This window comes from Lithobates pipiens, unplaced genomic scaffold (assembly GCF_037356315.1).
Source record: "Lithobates pipiens isolate NorthernLeopardFrog02 unplaced genomic scaffold, aLitPip1_a1.2 Scaffold_8, whole genome shotgun sequence".
Lineage (NCBI taxonomy): Eukaryota > Metazoa > Chordata > Amphibia > Anura > Ranidae > Lithobates > Lithobates pipiens.
In genome coordinates this window covers 93012978-93032994 of record NW_027507903.1, presented here as the reverse complement: position 1 = coordinate 93032994, position 20017 = coordinate 93012978, and the positions used below count along the sequence as shown (strand labels likewise).

Below are 20017 nucleotides of genomic sequence, written 5' to 3'. Positions count from 1 at the left end.
TGCATGGGTATGCAAGGAACACCTGTGCATCCCTGTGTGGGTAAACAAGGGCGTACGCTACAGTACGCCTGTGTGAACAAAGCTTAAAAAAAGTACCACAAATATAAACATACCTTCATTTTTTCTAGATTTCACCAAGGTCACTTTGGAAGGTTTTGGAGGTTGACTGGAAGCGACAGATCTTCTGTCTGATCTAGGCGATAAACTTCTTTCTCTGCTGGCACTTCTGTCCCTTACCCAGCTCTTCTCACTCCTCCTGCTGGCACCAGGGCCACTGTGGGCACTTCTCTGGTCAGGCACCTCATCCTCGTAACTGTCCTCCTCATTTTCAGATACTGGCTCTGGGTCAGGGCGAACCACAGGAAGCTGAACTTTTTTCTTCCGTCGTATAGTCTGGAAAAGGTTTGATGGGAATGGTAAGATAAGATGCCAGGTTCAATAACAAGAAGCTGAATTGTAATATGATTACTAGTATTCCATCAGCCGCTGTGCAAAAATATGAGGAAAGATTAATTGGGCATGTTGAGCAATTGGTTTCAAGGAAAACGCTGATCGCACATAATTCAGATCAATCTAAGAGCCGCAAAATCAGTCTCATAAAAATGCTGTCGAGGTGCCCAACTCTGAATAATGGATAAAATGATGTGGAATTTATGAATTGGCTTAAACGCTGGATGTATGGATGCCAAGCTTTTAAAATGTGTGACACTAACATAACATACATTTTGATCTTTAAAGTGCCAAGTTTAAAGTAACCACATTAATTACCAACAATCAATATCCGACCCATAAAAGCAGTGTCTATTTTTTAAGCCGAATATTTCTAGAAAGCTTTTCAGGAAAGGCTTAAATTAATTTTAATCTGTCTGACAGGCTGGGAGTCAGGACACATAGCATAAGGAAAACAAATTAACATAGTATTAAGAAAAAAAAAAAAAAAAACACAAATAACTTACAATTTTGGCATTTTTACCACTCTTTCTCAACTGTTGAACAGCAAACGCATGCTCAACGTTATCCATGGACACTCCATTGACCATTGCAACACGGTCATTTTCCCTGCAAAGACAATGCAGAAAGTATTAATGTTTGAATATAGGAGTTTAACTTTCATTTACATTTTTTTTTTTTTTTTTTTAGAAAGGGCCAACAACCATAGCTAGCTTGTGTATGGTCTGCACAGTATTATAACAAATCTATATTGCAGTCACACCTGTCTGTAGTGCTCATAATCAGTACTCACTGTTCCTATCTTTGTATTAACTCTTAGCCCTTGTACACACGGTTGGAGATTCCGACGGAATGTGTCCTATGGGACCGTTTTGTCAGATATTCCCACTGTGTGTGGTCTCCATTGGACTGTATTGAATATCCGACTGACCAACTTTTCCAACTTGCCAGTAAAATTTTTCAACAAAATGCTCCGATCTGACATATGCCGATCATGTGTAGCCTATTCCGACGGACAAAGTGCCACGCATGCTCAGATCAAATTCCTAGACCAAAGCTATTGGCTACTAGCCTGAATGTAGTCCCGTCATAACGAAATAACGTCATCACGTTACGTACAATCGGATTTTCCGACAACTTTGTCTGACCGTGTGTATGCAACATCACTTCCGGAATTAATCCGTCGGAATTACTCCGACGGATTTGGTTGTGGGAATCTCCGACCGTGTGTACAAGGGCTTATAGGTCAACATGTCCACAAATTCCATCATTACCCATGTATGGTGAACACGCATACTATCCCAATGCCCCTATAGACAAGACAGGACAGTCAGCTGGGCAATGTTTCCATGCTTCCAAATACAATGTATAGGCTGTTAACACTTCTTGGGGAACCAAGTTAACACGTTGGAAAACCTTTTCTGAACGACTATTTTACCATAAAATAACACTCCGCTTTAGTTGCCCGGAACCATTTTCGGAGCCTCTCCATGGGCAAGAAACCGTTGGTAGCGCCAATTTGAGTTTATGGTGTCAACTATGAACAGCTGTCATGTGCCTGAGGGCAGTGGAAGAGTGTCTGCATAGCCATCCATTCTTCTACATCTCAAGACAGTACACACGGATCAAAATTTGGCCGGTTCAGCAGGTCATTAGACTGGCTTCAGTCGAACTGTCCAGCTGGAAAACCAGCATTTAATCAGCCACTGCAGCGCTGATCAGTGTGCTTTGACAATGGGGCATGGCGGTGTGTCCACAATGTAAGAATACAATAACGCAGTACTGAATGGTGTCAGCTGTGCCAAGTTTTTTTGTTTTGTTTTTTAAGGGTAACTGTACTTTTTTTCACTAACGTATTTTTTTTCACAATTTCAGGATCCCAACACCATTTTTCCTAGATTAATACTAGGTAATACTGGTAGCACCCATCTAACAAGTGGCTGCCAAACTTGGTTTCCTACTCACAGCTTGCCATCTGGACAAGATGACAATGCATTAATGAGGCCATTGCTGTGCTCTCCTCTTCTGTACACACGTTGAGCATTGTGCAAAGCAATAGGACCTTCTCTAGCCCACACTATTGCTGCTCCTTCTACCAGTGTGAGGCCTGTTGGATAGGGCATTACTAGATTATAAAAAGCAGCAAAACTCAGCGTTGGCAAGCATAGTGAATAAATAACATACTAGGCAAGTCATACACCCATAAAAAAAGTGTTCTATCAGCTACGGCTTCGAGAGAATGACATTTTATGGTCAACAAACTCAAATCCAATAATTCCATTTTCTTCTTGTTCCTTTTTTTGTTAAAGCGGGAGTCCGCCGGGACTCTGCGTTTTTTTTTTTTTTTTTTTAAAGCCAGCAGCTACAAATACTGCAGCTGCTGACTTTTAAAATAGCGACACTTACCTGTCCAGCGCGCTCGCGATGTCGGCACCCGAAGCCGATCTCTCGATCGTCTCTCGGGTGCTGCCGCCTCCATCTTGGGTATGGGAATCAGGAAGTGGAGCCTTTCGGCTTCATTTCCCGGTTCCCTACTGCGCATGCGCGAGTCGCGCTGCACAATAAGGATGGACCCGCTGCCTCTGGGATCTGTGTGTTTCCCAGCAGGCAGCAGGGGGACTTTCGGAAAGGGGCGTATTCTACGCCCCTTTCCGCAGAGAGCTATCCCGGAAGTGAGTGCAGATACCTGTACTGTACAGGTACCTGCACCCCCTCCCCCCTGAAAGGTGCCAATTGTGGCACCGGAGGGGGGGAGAGTTCCGATGAGCGGAAGGTCCACTTTAGGGTGGACCTCCGCTTTAATTGCTGGTGAACATACAAATCATACTTGCATGCTCTGTGCAATGATTTTACACAGAGCAGCCCAAATCCTCCTCTTCTGGGGTCCCACGCTAGCTCACTCTGCTCCTCTCACCTTCTGAGTGCCCCTATAGAAAGCTGCTTGCTATAGGGCACTTGAGTGGGCTCGATCCTAAGCTGGGCTCTGTGTGTCCATTGACCTAAACTGCGTGGCTCGGTCCGACCCCCACAATCTCCTCTTAGGGTGTGGATTGACAGCAGGAGCCACTGGCCAGTGCCTCCATATCCAGGATAGAGTCAATGCTCTTGAGCACAGCAATGGATCAAAAACCTGGCTCAGGTAAGTAGTTAGCATGGGCTAGGGGGAACCAAACACAGAAGGTTTTTACCTTAATGCACAGAATTCATTAAAAGATAAACAACCTCCTGCCTTTAGAACCACTTTAACCTTTTCACCACAGGGATTAAAATCAAAAAGTGGCACAATAGCCTTTTTTTCTTTGTAGGCGGTGAGCGTTGGATTTCCCAACGCGCCTTTGATGTTGTTCTTCATATCAGACCTCTGGTCCTCCAATGACAACCAGAGGTTTGTGTGAGCATGATGAGCCTTTACTGGATTATCCTCATGGACAATGCATTCCAAAAAATGGTAACCAAGAGGTTCAGCTTAGAGACTTTCGTGTCATGGTAGGATAGGTGGTGTGCCACCACCTCCCCATGGGAAACCAGTTAAAACCCAGCAGGAAATCTGACCCTGTGTTACCTCTGACAAAGCTGAGCACAAGATTGTATAGAGTTCAAGACCAAGTACAAGCAATGTTACCATGTACATCTCTTTCAAGGCCAGTAAAACACAGCGACAAAGAGGAAAAATAGGTTATTTTAGTTTCTCACATAACACAAGTTTTCCTAACAAGCGATCACTTACATGTACCGCTTATATGTAGTGGTCCTCACTAAAGTAGAATAAAAGGGCTTAAAAAAGGGTAAACAGACCGCTATATGATCCTAGAAAAGGGGGGTACTGATCTGACACCATTAGTAACTCTGACAAAGCACTTGACTAATCTAGAATATTACAATTACACCTTAAAGTGTGACTAAACCCACTTCATAAAAAAAAGATTAATAAAATGGTGTATTACATGCTGTTCATACTTGGTCACTATGAGATTTGTTTTCTGTATTCTGCAAAAAACCTGGTTGATCTTGGTGTTCTCCATCTCCACCTTCTGTTCATGTCCCCAATTCAGCTAGGGATTTTGCAGCTGTGGTGGCAACTCTGCACATGCTCAGTTTTCAGTGAGTTTCTATGCTGAGCATTTCCTCCCCATCACATCTAAGGAGCCCGTGTGACTATAAAAGTCACATGTGGGTGTATACAGATTGATAAATAAAAGCCCACTCTATCCCTTCTCCTTCATGCCCACTAACCAGCTAGCTAAACACTATGGGGGTGGCATATTACATTAACGGTGGCTTCACCTACCTCTTATTCTAAGACACAGACTGGAGGGGTATGACAGTACAAAAAAAAAAATGGTCACTGTCCCCCACCTATAACTAGCCTTCACAGCAAGGAGCACATGAAAGGGTGACACGTCAACCAAAACCAACCAGTCTGCAAACAACCAATTTATCCTGTCTAAAAGTTTACGTTAAAAACAGGGATTTAGTTTGCACACATTTGCAAATACATGCGGAAGCTGCAGTCCTAGCTCTATACATTTTTGAAAGCCTCCACAGTGGAAGCACATGTATTATAATGGATAGAGGGCAGGCAAGTCTGGAGGGAGCCCAACCCCTCCTTAACCCCTTGCCACCCAGGCCAATTCTGACATTCCTCTCCTACATGTACAAATCATAATTTTTTTGCTAGAAAATTGCATAGAGCCCCCAAACATTATATATGTTTGTTAAGCAGAGACCGTAGAGAATAAAATGGCGGCCACTGCAACTTTTTATCTCGCACGGTATTTGCACAATAATTTTTCAAACACAGTTTCAGTTTCATGCTTAACAAAAAACAGTAAAGTTAGCCCATTTTTCTTATTTATTTTTTATTTTTTTTGCATATTGTGAAATATGATGATACGCTCGCTGGGTAAATAGATAACAAACATGTCACGCTTCAAAACTGCACACGCCTGTGGAATGGCGCCAAACCTTGGTATTTAAAAATCCCTATTGGCGACCATTTAAAATAGTTTACTGGTTAAATGTTTTGAGTTACAGAGGAGGTCTAGGGCTAGAACTTTTTCTCTTGCGCCAACGTTTTCATATGTGGGCGGGACTTACATATGTGTTCGCTTCTGCGTATTTTTTTTACTATTTTGACACTTTTTTTTTTAATCACTTTTATTCCTATTACAAGGAATGTAAACATCCCTTGTAATAGGAATAAGCATGACAGGTCCTCTTTTCAGTGATATATGGGGTCAATAAGACCCCACACATCTCATCTCTAGGCTTAAAAGCCTGAAAGAATAAAAATAAAATAAAAAAAACACCCCCACACACACACACGATCTCAGCTTCCCAGCCGAGGCCGGGCGTGACGTTATAATTTCGCGCCCGGCCTCTGAGCAGTCATAAGGACTCCGGGGACCATTTGGTCTGCTGGAAATCTCTTTGGTCAACATCCGACTCACTGATGGCAGCAGTGAGTTTGGAGAAGCACCGGAGGGCAGCGGGGGGGGGGGGGGGGGGGGGGATTTCCCCTCTCGCCACCTGTAAGAGCGATCAAGCGGTGGAACAGCTACTATGATCATTCTTATGGTGTAGGGAATCGCCGGCACTAAAAGATGATATCTGAATGATTCCTGTAGCTGCAGGCATCATTCAGATATCCCCACTCAAACGCAAAGACATCATATGATGGCTGGCGGGCGGGAAGTGGTTAAAGGCACAGGGGCGCACTGGTAGCAAAAAGGTGTCCAGTGTACTCCAACAGTACAAATGGCCACTGCCCCAACCAATAACTGGCTTTCACACTTTCCTGTGACTGGCACAAATCCATCCACATCATGTTCTTGCCAAAAAATAATAAATATTTGATTTCAAATATATATATATTTGTATGACAATTTAAAACAGTTTATGGATATTAATATTAATTCTGAACATTTTAAAACATGTGACCTGCAGACAGGATTGGAAAGAGCTGGTCATGTGACAGCTGTATATTAATTAGGAAAAGGGTACTTCGATTTTTTTTTTTTGTTTTTAATTAAATTAATTACAGTGCCATCATCCACATACATAAATAGAAGGGACGATGTAAACAGTGTGCGTTTAGTATCACTTTAACCTTACAAAAGAAAGAAGATAATCTGTTTTACTGAAAACATTTGAAACATTTGACATACTCTATAAAAGATACAAATAGGTAAACCGGGCCATTAAAAACACAAAGTATCTTCTGTTTCAAAAGGTGTTAATGTAGTGTTCATACATTTTCAGCTAGCCATGCTAATGCAGTTAAAATAAAACCAAAGTGTGAACTGCATATGTATGAATTACACAATAACACCTTTACTTTTGAGCACATTTTTTTTTCTTTACAGGTTTACACCGCTTTATTTCCAACCGCAAAGGGAACCCTGCTTTAAAGTTTAATCCGAACGGAGGCGGTATAAAATGTAATTGCAAAACCACTAGCTGAAATCTGAGCAGATGGAGGAGGAAAGTCAAGAAAAAAAAAAAAATAATAATCTGAAGCACTTAGTTCCAGGAGGGACTGTATGCCCACAGACATAATGGCCGAAATAACATCACAAAGCTGCAGCCGTCACGCGCTGCATTGTGTCACTAGACTCGTGACTGTTGGCGCAGGCTCCATAGATAAATAGTGGACATTTGAAAGTTTACTTTAGTATTGAGGAACTGTTGCTTTCACCTGTCTGGCCCTCATCTAAAGTCATAGGATATGCCAACAGCATGCAAAGAGGAATGAAGCCTGACAAGTAAAAGGGAAAACAGTTTGAAAAACCTCCTTCAAACATGAAACACAAGGAAACCCAGACACACAAACAGAAACTAGTCCTTCAGTCATGCAGGTATTACAGTTCTACTGATGGAACTAGGAATAAAATCACATGTACGGCAAGTTAACATTGCAGATATACAAGATTTGCAAGGCAGAGGGATACAAATACATATACACAAAAGTCTGAAGTTCTTTTAAATCAGTGGTCTCCGAACTGCGGCCCGGGGGCCAGTGGTGCCCCTTTTCTTGCATTTATATAGCCCTTGGGGCACTATTTTATTCACTGACCTCAATGGTAGGACACAGTTCCTCCCAATGACATCAATGGGGCCCAATGGCACCAATGATGGGGCCCAATTTCTCCCAAGGACACCAACAATGGGAGACAATTCCTCCCAATGACACCAATGATGGGGGATCGTTTACTCCCACTGATGGGACATTTTGTACTCCCAATGGCCGCAGACCAGCCCTTGGTCTAAAAGACCGTAAACTGGCCCTTTGTTTAGAAAGAATGGAACAGTTGCAGTCAACTATCATGAATACAGAGTGTAATGTACATACACAAGCCTTCTCCAAACACATGTCAAAGGTCATCACCTTTCTACGTATGGCCAGTTTGCCAACAAAATGATTCATAAGGGTATAAATAGAACAGTGTTTTCTAGCTCAACATCCAAAATTCTATCCATTTCAATGGTGGTTGTTAAAGTGGTGGTAAACCCTTACAATTCATTTTTACTACAGGTAAGCCTATAATACAGCTTACCTGTATATAACCTGCACAGTTTAGGAGATATCCCCTGTATCGGCATATGCAGACCTCATCAGCACATGCGCAATGAAGCAACAGCTCATTCATGCCGTTGCTTCAGCTGACATGCCGTTACTGGCAGCGTGCGCGGGAGGGACATCGTAGTTTCAGCCAATCACAGGGCCGGAGTCAGCGATGCCCGTAAATAACTCCAAGAGCGATGGCGCCGCCCAAACCCACTGTGGGGGCCTTGATTTAAGGTGTGTATTTCATAATGTGCTAGTATGATATGTTTTTTTTTTTTTTTTTTTTTAGTGGATGGGTTTACAACCACTTTAATATAGATACCCCAATCCAGAAGTTTTAAAAGCTACTTTAAAAAGACAGAATTGAGAATTTTTGTCCCCATAGACTTAAATGGGAACAAATCAAGAATTTTGTACTATTTTTAGCCTGTAAGAACAGATTCTACCCCCTATTGTTTTCCATTGGCGCAAAACAAAAACACCTGAAGCTTGGATACACATGTAAAACGCTTTAAATAAGCTTCTAAAACACTCACATACACATGTAAAAATGCTAAAAATATACACCAGAAAAAAAATCGCTCTGCTCAGGTGTGAATATACAGGTGTTCAAGAAATTATATATATATATATATATATATATATATATATATATATATATATATATATATATTTATTTATTTATTTATTTATTTTTTCCAGTGTAAATATTGCACACCTAACTGGATTTACCATCATTCTTTATAATTCAGAACAGCAGTAACCCATTATTCTGTTGTCCTTTTGGGTTGCGTTTTACTAGCATTCCAAAAGTTAATGTTTTGGTTAAAAACTAAAAAAGCAGCTTAACTAAGAAATGCAATTTATTGAAGTGAAGATTATTCCATGACGTCAGATTGTCAAGATGCTAAAGATTTCATACAAAGATGTCTACTTCTGCCATGACAGAAGAGCCCAGTCTTGTTCTTCCCAGGATGGAAAAATGTAATCGAAGGTCCACAAGCAGGACTGCCAAGTGGATAAGTACCTTAGAATCAGCGGTTCAAGAAACCGATGCCTTACTGGTGCTCATTCAGTTGCTTCCTTAAATAGTACAGGCCGAATACCAGTGTTATCTACAACCGTGAAAGGATTACTTCAGAATATTAGACTTAGGGGCAGAGATTCAAAGACTGAGGTGTTAGAAACAACAATATATGTGAGACAAAGCAGAAGAAAGTATCCCAGAGGACTGCATGATGCCTTATGTCAAACATGGCAGAGGAAATGTAATGATATGGACCCGACTTGGTGCTGGTAAAGTGGGCATGTTACACAGGAACCAAGGAATGAAGTGAACCATAAAGTGTCCTAATATCCGTCTCTAAATACCCGCCCCCCCCCCCCCCCCCAAACACACCCCTGATGCCATAATCTTCCAGCAGAAGGGTTACTAGAACTAAAGGGATAATCCTCCCCCACTCCGACACCCTAATCTTCCAGAAGGGTTAATAGAACTAAAGGGCTAATCCTCCCCCATCCCTGACGCCATTAATCTTCCAGCAGAAGGGTTAATAGAACTAAGGGGCTAATCCTCCCCCATCCCCAATGCCCTAATCTTCCAGAAGAGGCTTTCATAGGCAGGCATCAAGAGAGCCTGACTATGCCTACCCTTTCTTGCCATCTACTCCATTCATAGAAGCCGTACTACACCTTTTATGAATGAAACACAAGCTATGAATAGAAGGGGTGGATCTTTCAATCATCTGCTGTCCTCCATTCATAGAAGCTGTAGTTAGTATAAATTCTATAAATCAGTGGTCATCAACCCTGTCCTCAGGGCCCACTAACAGGCCAGGTTTGCAAGATAACAAATACATCACAGGTGATATCATTTGCTGCTCAGTGATTGCAGTATTCTAGTCTGCAGCTCTCCAAGGTAATACATAAAACCTGGCCTGTTAGTGGGCCCCGAGGACAGGGATGATGACCACTGTTATAAATGGAAAAGCAAGGTGGAAAGGGCAGCAATAAATCGGGATTTCTTGAGGAGAGTTTGACGGTCTCTCAGTTTTATTAACCTCCATGCCGCAAGGTTATGGTATCGGGAGGGGGGCATAGACAGAGAAAGATTTCTACTAACATAAGAAGCACCAGCACAAGGATTACATCCTACTGACTGTAAGTTATGTCCCTTGTGTTGATATTTCTGTAAATGTTTTGGCTGCACTTGGAATTTAAAAAAAAGGGAGCCACTGTAATATCTAATCGACTAGCCAGCACAATCAACAGCATCAACCATATCAAAAACATGGAGGGAACACCCTCATCATAACAGAAACATGCACTACAAGAGTTGCACCACCGAGATGAATTACAAAGGTCAGAAATTAAAAATCGCCCTAGATATCTTCAAAAACTTAAAAACTAGATTGACAAATGTCTAAAAAATACTATTTTCTGCAGACTCTTTGATAAACAGTTTATGAATAGAAAGATTACAACAAATAAAAAGAAAGTTAAGACATTGTAAATGTAATGCTACCTCGGTGCATAGTAATTGTGTCTACTGTTATGAAACGCATGTATCTTTTCTATTTAAGGCTCATGCACACTGAGCTCCCCCGAATGCCTTTTCTCTTGGCAGGAAGAAAAGCCGCTTCAAAAATGCACCCAAAGCCATGTTTTTGCACACATGTTTAGGTGGGTCAAGCGTTTCAGCATTAATGGCTTCTATTAGCCAAAATAAGAATTTATTTTGGCCGTTGGAATGAATGAAGGCTCAAGCACTAATCATGCCTAGCATTTAGACATGTTTACATGCATTTAGGCTCGTCAAGCCTTTTTTCTGCTCAAGAGCTCCTCTACTGAACACAGTGGTGTCCGTTTTTTTTTTTTAGCATGAAAATGCCTATGTGCGCATGGACACATAAGCTAAAGGAGTGGTGCGTTTACAGACAGAAAAGAAATGCCTGTAAAAGTGGTGTTTTGCAAGCCTTGTCTGCACAAGCCCTGAATGTAGCCTGTACATGATCTGTATGATATAATATATCAGCCTGGGGGCTTCAACAGAGACGTAACAGCACAAGCAAACCATGACAAACATTGCAGGGCAATCTGCAGCACTGTGCTATGGAAACAAGCTACCAAAGGAACGGTGTGGAATATATAGCAAGCAAAGACCCAACGTAAGACAGGCAGTTCTCACTGCCGCAACCTGAAAGTTGGCATGACTTTGCCTGGCAACTTGGAGGCAACTTCAGGGAATTCCTGGATAAGCTTCCTGTAATGTCAGATCCAAATCACACCAATTAAGATAAGGATCAGACTTGGAGGGAACTTCCACAAAAGTCTATGGGCACAAGTCAGACAGAAGTCACCTTGAAGTAGTACAGGAACCTTTCCTAAAGTCGGAGTAACTTCAGTAGTGCCAATTAAGACAGCTCTCATTGACTAAAATGGGATTTCACATGTCACGCAACTTGGGGTCTTACAAGTCGGAACCGAGCCTAAAAGGCCAATAATTTGCAATATAATGAAGTGTTCAACAATACTGAATATGAGCATTACATTGAAATAGGAGACTGACAAATCTAAAAAGTAAAAACAAATTTTAAATAATTACCCTTTGGATATACCAACAGGTATACATGTAGAATGAAAAAAACCACTTACTGCAGCAGGCCTTCAGCAGGTCCTCCTTTGAGAACATCAGAGATGACTATTGACGTTTCTCCACTCTGGAAATGAGGGTTGTCTCTACCTCCTGATATTGCGATCCCAAATCCAAATCCTGGGGCCTATGGAGGGAAAAAATAAAATAGTTTTAATCAAGGTTACCATTTTAAACATGCAAGAAGCAAACAGCTGCAGTAGTTCTATTCATCCGTCATCTACAGCAAGTGTTGTACAAATCTTTTCCTTCAAGTCAAATTGATACATTCAGTTTATGATGCACATTCTAACTCCACACATTAGGAATGATTAGTGTTTAAGGCCCAATTCACACGGCTGCAACTTGTCCTGCAACAAAGTCGCACCCAATTAACAGCAACTGAACCATTCTAATTGCTGTGACTCAAGTCAGAAAAAGTTTAGAAAAAGATTCCTGCACTACTTTGGAGCGACTTCATCACAACTTGCACTGACATCTGTCAAATGCAAGCCACGATGAAGTCGCACAGGGATGTCGTCTTCAAAGTTGTAGGACTTTGGAGCTGCGCTGGTAAACCCTCACCTTGTAAAAACAGCCCATTCAGTTTAAAATAGAAAAAAACATTTGTGTACACATAGCAAAAAAAAAATATATTTAATATATTTATAAGTGATCACATTCCCTCTGTCTTCAGCTGCATAAGAGCTGGGGGATAAGAAACACAGCACACTGATCTTCCCAGTGAAAGTATGTGTGGGCGGAGGGGGGAGTGTCAGGACAAGTCTGAACAATGGAGAAGAGCAGGCTGAGTTCCCAGCACAACTTGAGAACTGAGCACACTGTGCTGCCCTGCTTAGTGTGGTCAGTTTTTAATAGAAAAGCAGAGGGACTGGCAGGATCACCAATGATTTCACACAAAGGAAGCAATACAAAGAGAAAAGGATACTTTCCCATACAAGTACATGGTAACGCAGGCACATATCAGGAACATATGTTTGGTTGACATTCTTTAAAAAAGGTAAAAACGTACCTCTCTACATCTAATATAGTTTGCGAAAGCAATGACCTGCATAACAGAACATACACACACATACACATATATATATATATATATATATATATATATACACACACACATATATACACACACACACACACACACACACACATACATATTTACTGCCATTTCTTCTTAGTAGTACCCAGATATGTTCAATATGGCCACCTACTGAACTCTCAGCCCCTACATCATGCCCTGTATGACAACGTGCACATTTTGGGAAGAAAGCACAGTCACCACCTTTCTAACAGTTCTGCGTCCCATTACTGTGTATAGGAAAACCCGTACTTTCTGCTAGACTTTCCCTGCAAAGCACACCCTTGAAAGAAGGAATAGCGCTTTCTACTGCTTAGTAATTGAACAGAATTAGCATGGACCGCATTGATTTAATGGGGTTGCACGAAGTGGCAGCTCTGCATGCCTAGACTGAAACAAAAGTCCATTACGCACGTGTTTTACCTAAATAGGCTGCAGACAAATAGCTAGCAGTGTATTTTTCATTTAAAGTGATATTAAAGCTTAGTATTTTTTACATTAAAATAATAAACAGATCATACTTGTCACGCCTGCCTGCTCTGTCTAGTGGTTTTGCACAAAGCACCCCCGATCCTCCTCTTCTCAGGTCCCCCAACTGATGCTCCTGGCCCCTTCCTCCTGCCCCCAGAGCAAGCAGCTTGCTCTGGGGGCACTCATACAGGCTTGCTCATGAGCCACTGCTCTGCGTGTTCATTCACACACTGAGCTGCAGCTTGCCACCACCCCTCTCTCGCCTCAATGGCTCCATGTACATCATTTTCTTCAAACTATATTCAAAACAAAAGGCCTTTATGTGAACCTTTTTTGGATACTATTGAGATTGAAGGGAAACTTTTTATTGGGACTCAGTGGATACCTTTCCAACCTGTCAACATGGAGCCTTGATTAACAATTTGTAGGAAAGGTTCCAATGCTAGAAAGGAGAAATGGCAGGAAAGGCCAGGGTAGGATATGCAAACACTGTGGGGAAGACACGTAAGGGGTTATTTACTAAAGGCAAAACCACTTTGCACTGCAAGTGCACTTAGAAGTGCAGGTGCTGTAGATCTAAGGGGGACATACAAGGGAAATAAAACACAAATTTGAGCTTGCACATGATTGGATGATAAAATCAGCAGAGCTTCCCCTCATTTCAGATCCTCCCCTCAGATCTACAGTGACGGCACTTCCAAGTGCACTTTTAGTGCACAGTGGATTTGCCTTTAGTAAATAAACCCTACAGTATCACACATAAGTGAGTACACCCCTAACATTTTGTAAATATTTTATTATACCTTTTCATGTGACAACACTGAAGAAATGACACTTTGCTACAATGTAGAGTAGTGAGTGTACAGCTTGTATAACAGTGTAAATTTGCTGTCCCCTCAATATAACTCAACACACAGCCATTAATGTCTAAACCGCTGTCAACAAAAGTGAGTACATCCAAATGAATGATGTGAATCCAAGTGAAAATGTCCAAATATGGACCAAAGTGTCAATATTTTGTGTAACCCTCTTGGACATGGAGTTCACCAGAGCTTCACAGGTTGGCACTGGAGTTCTCTTCCACTCCTCCGTGACGACATCACTGAGCTGGTGGATGTTAGAGACCTTGCACTCCTTCACCTTTCATTTGAAGATGCCCCACAGATGCTCAATGGGGTTTAGGTCTGGAGACATACTTGGCCAGTCCATCACCTTTACCCTCAGCTGCTTTAGCAAGGTAGTGGTCGTCTTGGAGGTGTGTTTGGGGTCGTTATGTTGGAATACTGCCCTGCGGCCCAGTCTCCAAAGGGAGGGGATCATGCTCTACTTCAGTATGTCACAGTACATGTTACCATTCATGGTTCCCTCAATAAACTGTAGCTCCCCAGTGCTGGCAGCACTCATGCAGCCCCAGACCATGACACGCCAACCACCATGCATGACTATAGGCAAGACACTTGTCTTTGTACTCCTCAACTGGTTGCCGCCACACATGCTTGACACCATCTGAACCAAATAAGTTTATCTTGGTCTCATCAGACCACAGGACATGGTTCCAGTAATCCATGTCCTTAATCTGCTTGTCTTCAGCAAACAGCCATGCAGACCAATGTGATGCAGTGTGCGACGTATGGGCTGAGCACCGACAGGCTGACCCCCAACCCCTTAAACCTCTGCAGCAATGCTGGCAGCACTCATACGTCTATTTCCCAGAGACAACCTCTGGATATGACACGGAGCACAGGCACTCAACCTTTTTGGTTGACCATGGCAAGACCTGTTCTGAGTGGAACCTGTCCCGTTAAATCACTGTATGGTCTTATGCATCGTGCTGTCGCTCAGTTTCAGGGTCTTGGCAATCTTCTTATAGTCTTGGTCATCTTTATGCAGAGCAGATCCCCAGAGAGTTCTTTGCCATGAGGTGCCATGTTGAACGTACAGTATGAGAGAGAGAGAGAGAGCGCGAGCGATAACACCAGATTTAACACACCTGCTCCCCATTCACACCTGAGACCTTGTAACACCAACGAGTCACATGACACTGGGGAGGGAAAATAGCTGATTGGGCCCAATTTGGACATTTTCACTTAGGGGTGTACTCACTTTTGTTGCCAGCGGTTTAGACATTAATGGCTGTGTGTTGAGTTATTTTGAGGGGACAGCAAATTTACACTGTTATACAAGCTGTACACTCACTACTTTACTTTGTAGCAAAGTGTCATTTATTCAGTGTTGTCACATGAAGAGAGAAGAAAACATTTACAAAAATGTGAGGGGTGTACTCACTTTTGTGAGATACTGTAATAAAAATATAAACTATATAACCGTATATACTCGAGTATAGGCCGACCCGAGTATAAGCCGAGGCCCCCAATTTACCCCCAAAAAACTGGAAAACTTATTGACTCGTGTATAAGCCGAGGGTGAGACATGGCTGTCCATCCCTGTGTGTCCGTCCATCCCTGTGTGTGTGTCCGTCCATCCATCCCTGTGTGTGTGTCCATCCATCCATCCATCCCTGTGTGTGTATCCATCCATCCATCCATCCCTGTGTGTGTGTGTGTGTGTGTGTGTGTGTGTGTATCCATCCATCCATCCATCCATCCCTGTGTGTGTGTGTGTGTGTGTGTGTGTGTGTGTGTGTGTATCCATCCATCCATCCATCCATCCCTCTGTGTGTGTGTGTGTGTGTGTGTGTGTGTGTGTGTGTGTGTGTGTGTGTGTCCGTGCAGCCTTGTGTGTGTGTCCAGCCTACCTGTGTCCCAAGCCTCCGTCCCGAGCCGCCGTCGTCCCGAGCCTCCTCCGTCCCGTGCCATGCCTCCTCCGTCCCGTGCCATGCCTCCCCCGTGCCGTGCCTCCTCCGTCCCGTGTCTCCTCCGTCCCGTGCCGTGCCGTGCCTCCTCCGTCCCGTGCCGATGGATCGCCGCTCTTCTCGGCGGCCATTCTACAATTCAAAATTCCGCCTCCGCCTGTGATAGGCGGAACACTCAATTTCCCAGCAGCCTGTGTTCCGCCTATCACAGACATCCTCTCATACTCGTCCGTAGTATGAGAATGAGCGGATGTCCGTGATAGGCGGAACACTGACTGCTGGGAAATTCAGTGTTCCGCCTATCACAGGCGGAGGCGGAGAAGGAGGCGCGGCTTTTGAAAATTAATGTCCGCCGTCTGTCTGCTCGATACGCTGATCGAGCAGTCAGACAGCGGCGACTCGAGTATAAGCCGAGGGGGCACTTTCAGCCTCAAAAAAGAGGCTGAAAATCTCGGCTTATACTCGAGTATATACGGTATTAGAGCTGCACAATTCTGGCCAAAATGAGAACTGCCATTTTTTTTTGCTTAGAATAAAAAGATCAACGATTCTCGCAACATAAAATCTTCCACATTATAAAAGAAAGAAAAAAAAAAAAGTGGACTAACTTTTCTGGTTCGTTTTTTTTTTTTTTTTTTTTTTTTTTTTTTTAAATTCATTAACTACTTAACCACTTCCCACCCGGCCAATGCGTATATACGGCCGGGTGGGAGCCGCCTGCTCCTGATAGGACGTTTGGGAACGTCATTCAGGAGCAGCGGGATCGCGCCCGCGCAGCGGCGCGATCCCGATGTGCTCGTGTCACCCGGACACGGCACATCTCAGATCGGCAGGAGGGCTCTGTGATTGGCCCTCCTGATCACATGACGGCCGTGTCCAATCACGGCCGTCATGTGATGTAAACAAACAGCCGGTTGCTAGGCAATCGGCTCCTCCTCTCCTCACACGGAAGTCATCGCTGAGGAGAGAAGAGCAGATCGCTGCAGCCGGCTGATGATCAGTGAGTATGAGCTTTTTTTTACAGCTTTTTACTCACTGATCACCAGTCTAGTGTAAACACACAACACACCACACAGTATAAACACAGTCCCCACATATGTCCCCAAAACACACATGTCCCCAAAACATACATGTCCCCAAATAATAAAAACACATGTCCCTAATAATAAAAACATGTCCCCCACATATGTCCCACTAAAATCACATGTCCCAATGATTATCTGCACACATATGTACGTGATCACCTGCACACATATGTACATGATCACACAAACCAATTATTATACACTTAACGGATTTTTTTTTACCAAAAACATGTAGCAGAATACATTTTGGCTTAAATTTATGACAAAATTTGATTTTATTGGATTTTTATTGAAGTAGAAAAAAGAAAATATTGTTTTTTTTTTCCAAATTTCCGCTTTTTTGCGCTTATATCGCAAAAAATAAAAAACGGAGTCGTGAATAAATACCACCAAAATAAAGCTCTATTTGTGCGAACAAAATGATAAAAATTTCATTTGGGTACAGTGTAGCATGACCGCGCAATTGTCACTGAAAGCGCTAGAGCGCTGAAAGCTGAAAATTGGGCTGGGAAGGAAGGGGGCGAAAGTGCCCTGTATTGAAGTGGTTAAAGAGGAAGTAAACCCTAATGGGTTTACTTCCCCTTTCATTCCCTACAAAGGCAAAGCATAATGGACTACTATGCATCGCATAGTAGCCCATTATGTGTCACTTACCTGACACAGGAGCCAGCGATGTCACCGCTGTCCCCTGTAGTCCGGCGCATCCATCTTTTCGGTGGGGTCTCGCAGCTCCGCCACGGTCATTCGGCGGAGCCGCGATGACGTCACTCCCGTGCATGCGCACGGGAGCCGACACGCGCGGCAGCTGCATTATTGGAAATGCTGCGCTCAGTGCGCCGCTGTCTACGGCGCATGCGCCGTAGACAGCGGTGCCTGTCTTCGGGCAAATATCTCCTAAACCGTATATGTTTAGGAGATATTTCTTGGACCTACAGGTAAGCCTTAATCTAGGCTTACCTGTAGGTCAAAGTGGTTTGTAAGGGTTTACAACCACTTTAAGTGTTTTTTTGCCAAAAAAAAAAATGCATTTGAAAGACTGCTGCACATATACAGTGTGACAAAATATTACAACAACCATTTTTATTCTGTAGGGTGTCTACTATAATATATATATAGTTTTGGGGTAATTTCTAGCAAAAAAAATATACAATTTTAACTTGAAACCAACAAATGTCATAAAAAGGTTCGGTGTTTAAGTGGTTAAACTTTCCTCACAAACAAAGTCTATTTCATTGACAAATTGTTACAATGTTTAGGCCTCATGCACACGGACGTTTTTACAGCCGCTTTTTTGAGCTTTTTTTGCAGCTTAAAAACGGCTGTCCATGTTAGTCTATGGCTTCATGCCCACCTAGGCGTTTTTGAGCTGCAAATGGCATAGGCGTTTTTAAGCTGTAAAAAAAACCCAGGACCAGTGCATTCCGTGGCGTGGAGCTAGAGCTGTAAAAACGTGAATCGCGCGAAAACGAGCACAAACGCGCACAAACACGCAACATATTTTCTTTGTTTTCTGAGTCCTATAGCCAAGAGATGTGTTTCTTAAAAAAAGCTACTTAACGCGCAAAAACGCCAATGCAAAACACGGTAAAATTCACGTTTTTAATGACGATTTTTCCAGGCGTCGGAGCTAGCTTTGCAGCCAGTTTTTTAAAACGTCCGTGTGCATGAGCACTTAGGCCTCATGCACACGGACGTTTTTACAGCCACTTTTTTGAGCTTTTTTTGCAGCTTAAAAACGGCTGTCCATGTTAGTCTATGGCTTCATGCCCACCTAGGCGTTTTCGAGCTGCAAATGGCATAGGCGTTTTTAAGCTGTAAAAAAAACCCAGGACCAGTGCGTTCCGTGGCGTGGAGCTAGAGCTGTAAAAACGCGAATCGCGGGAAAACGCGCAAAAACGCGCATAAAAGCGCAACATATTTTCTTTGTTTTCTGAGTGCTATAGCCAAGAGATGTGTTTCTTAAAAAACGCTACTTAACGCTAAAAAAACGCGCAAAAACGCGCAAAAAAGCCAATGCAAAACGCGGTAAAAATCACGTTTTTAACAACAATTTTTCCAGGCATCGGAGCTAGCTTTGCAGCCAGTTTTTTAAAACGTCCGTGTGCATGAGCACTTATACTTAAGTTCAACTGATAAAGAATGTTTTGATTCTATTCTTGGCAGACTGGCCAATTTTTCTCTTCCTTTCTTTTGGAGGGCTGTGGCTTCAGAAGGGCAGAGAGAATTCTTTGCATAGAAAGAATTGTCAAACACTTTAGTCAAGATCACGATAACAATTCTTGACGATTAATTGTGCAGCTGTAATAGTAATATATATATCGTTACATCATTTATATCCGGGATATCTCTGTGTGCTTAATTTGAAAAGCTTAATTTAGTAGAGGTATTTTTATCTCATCTATGGTAAATGGTAGCAATACAGACTTTATCTGAAAGCCCAAAAATAGTCCAAATTTGGAGGCGAGGCGCATAAGTTCCATTAACGACTGAGGTATCCTCCAGGAAAATAAGAGCGTCATCTGCATAGAGGGGCACCTTATCCTCTCTTCCTGCCCATCTGAACCCAACTATTTCTGATTGTCTAACAGCAAGGGCAAGAGGTTCCACTGCTGGGGCAAACAGAGGGGACGGGGGGGGGGGGTCCCTCTAGACAGAATAAACAGACTAGATAATGTATTATTAATGTTTGTGTTCCTTTGCTAAAGTAAGCCATTATTTTTTTTTAATGTATGCATTTTCAAATAAAGACTGTCACTTTTTTCCAAGTAGTTGGCGCTGATGCTGAGCTACCATGTAAAACCTGTATAAATGAGATCAGTACATCAATTCTGAAATGACTTTTTAAAGGACTTTGTGCAGTGTCCCCTTCCTTTCAAAGCCTTAAAATACAAGGCGAGAAGTA

At 42.7% G+C, this 20017-nt stretch overlaps 1 protein-coding gene across 13 annotated transcripts in view; it reads right to left on the bottom strand.

Annotated features, from left to right (window-relative positions):
* The window catches only part of TJP1 (tight junction protein 1), a 738699-nt gene that overhangs the window by 99092 nt on the left and 619590 nt on the right, over window positions 1–20017 (bottom strand). For all 13 annotated transcript variants that reach the window (XM_077473241.1, XM_077473242.1, XM_077473245.1 and 10 more), the window contains 3 exons: window positions 11672–11796; window positions 957–1059; window positions 114–393 (listed from right to left, as the gene is read on the bottom strand). In XM_077473241.1, the coding sequence (XP_077329367.1) occupies window positions 114–393; window positions 957–1059; window positions 11672–11796 (508 nt within the window). The remainder of the gene's footprint in view (window positions 1–113; window positions 394–956; window positions 1060–11671; window positions 11797–20017) is intronic.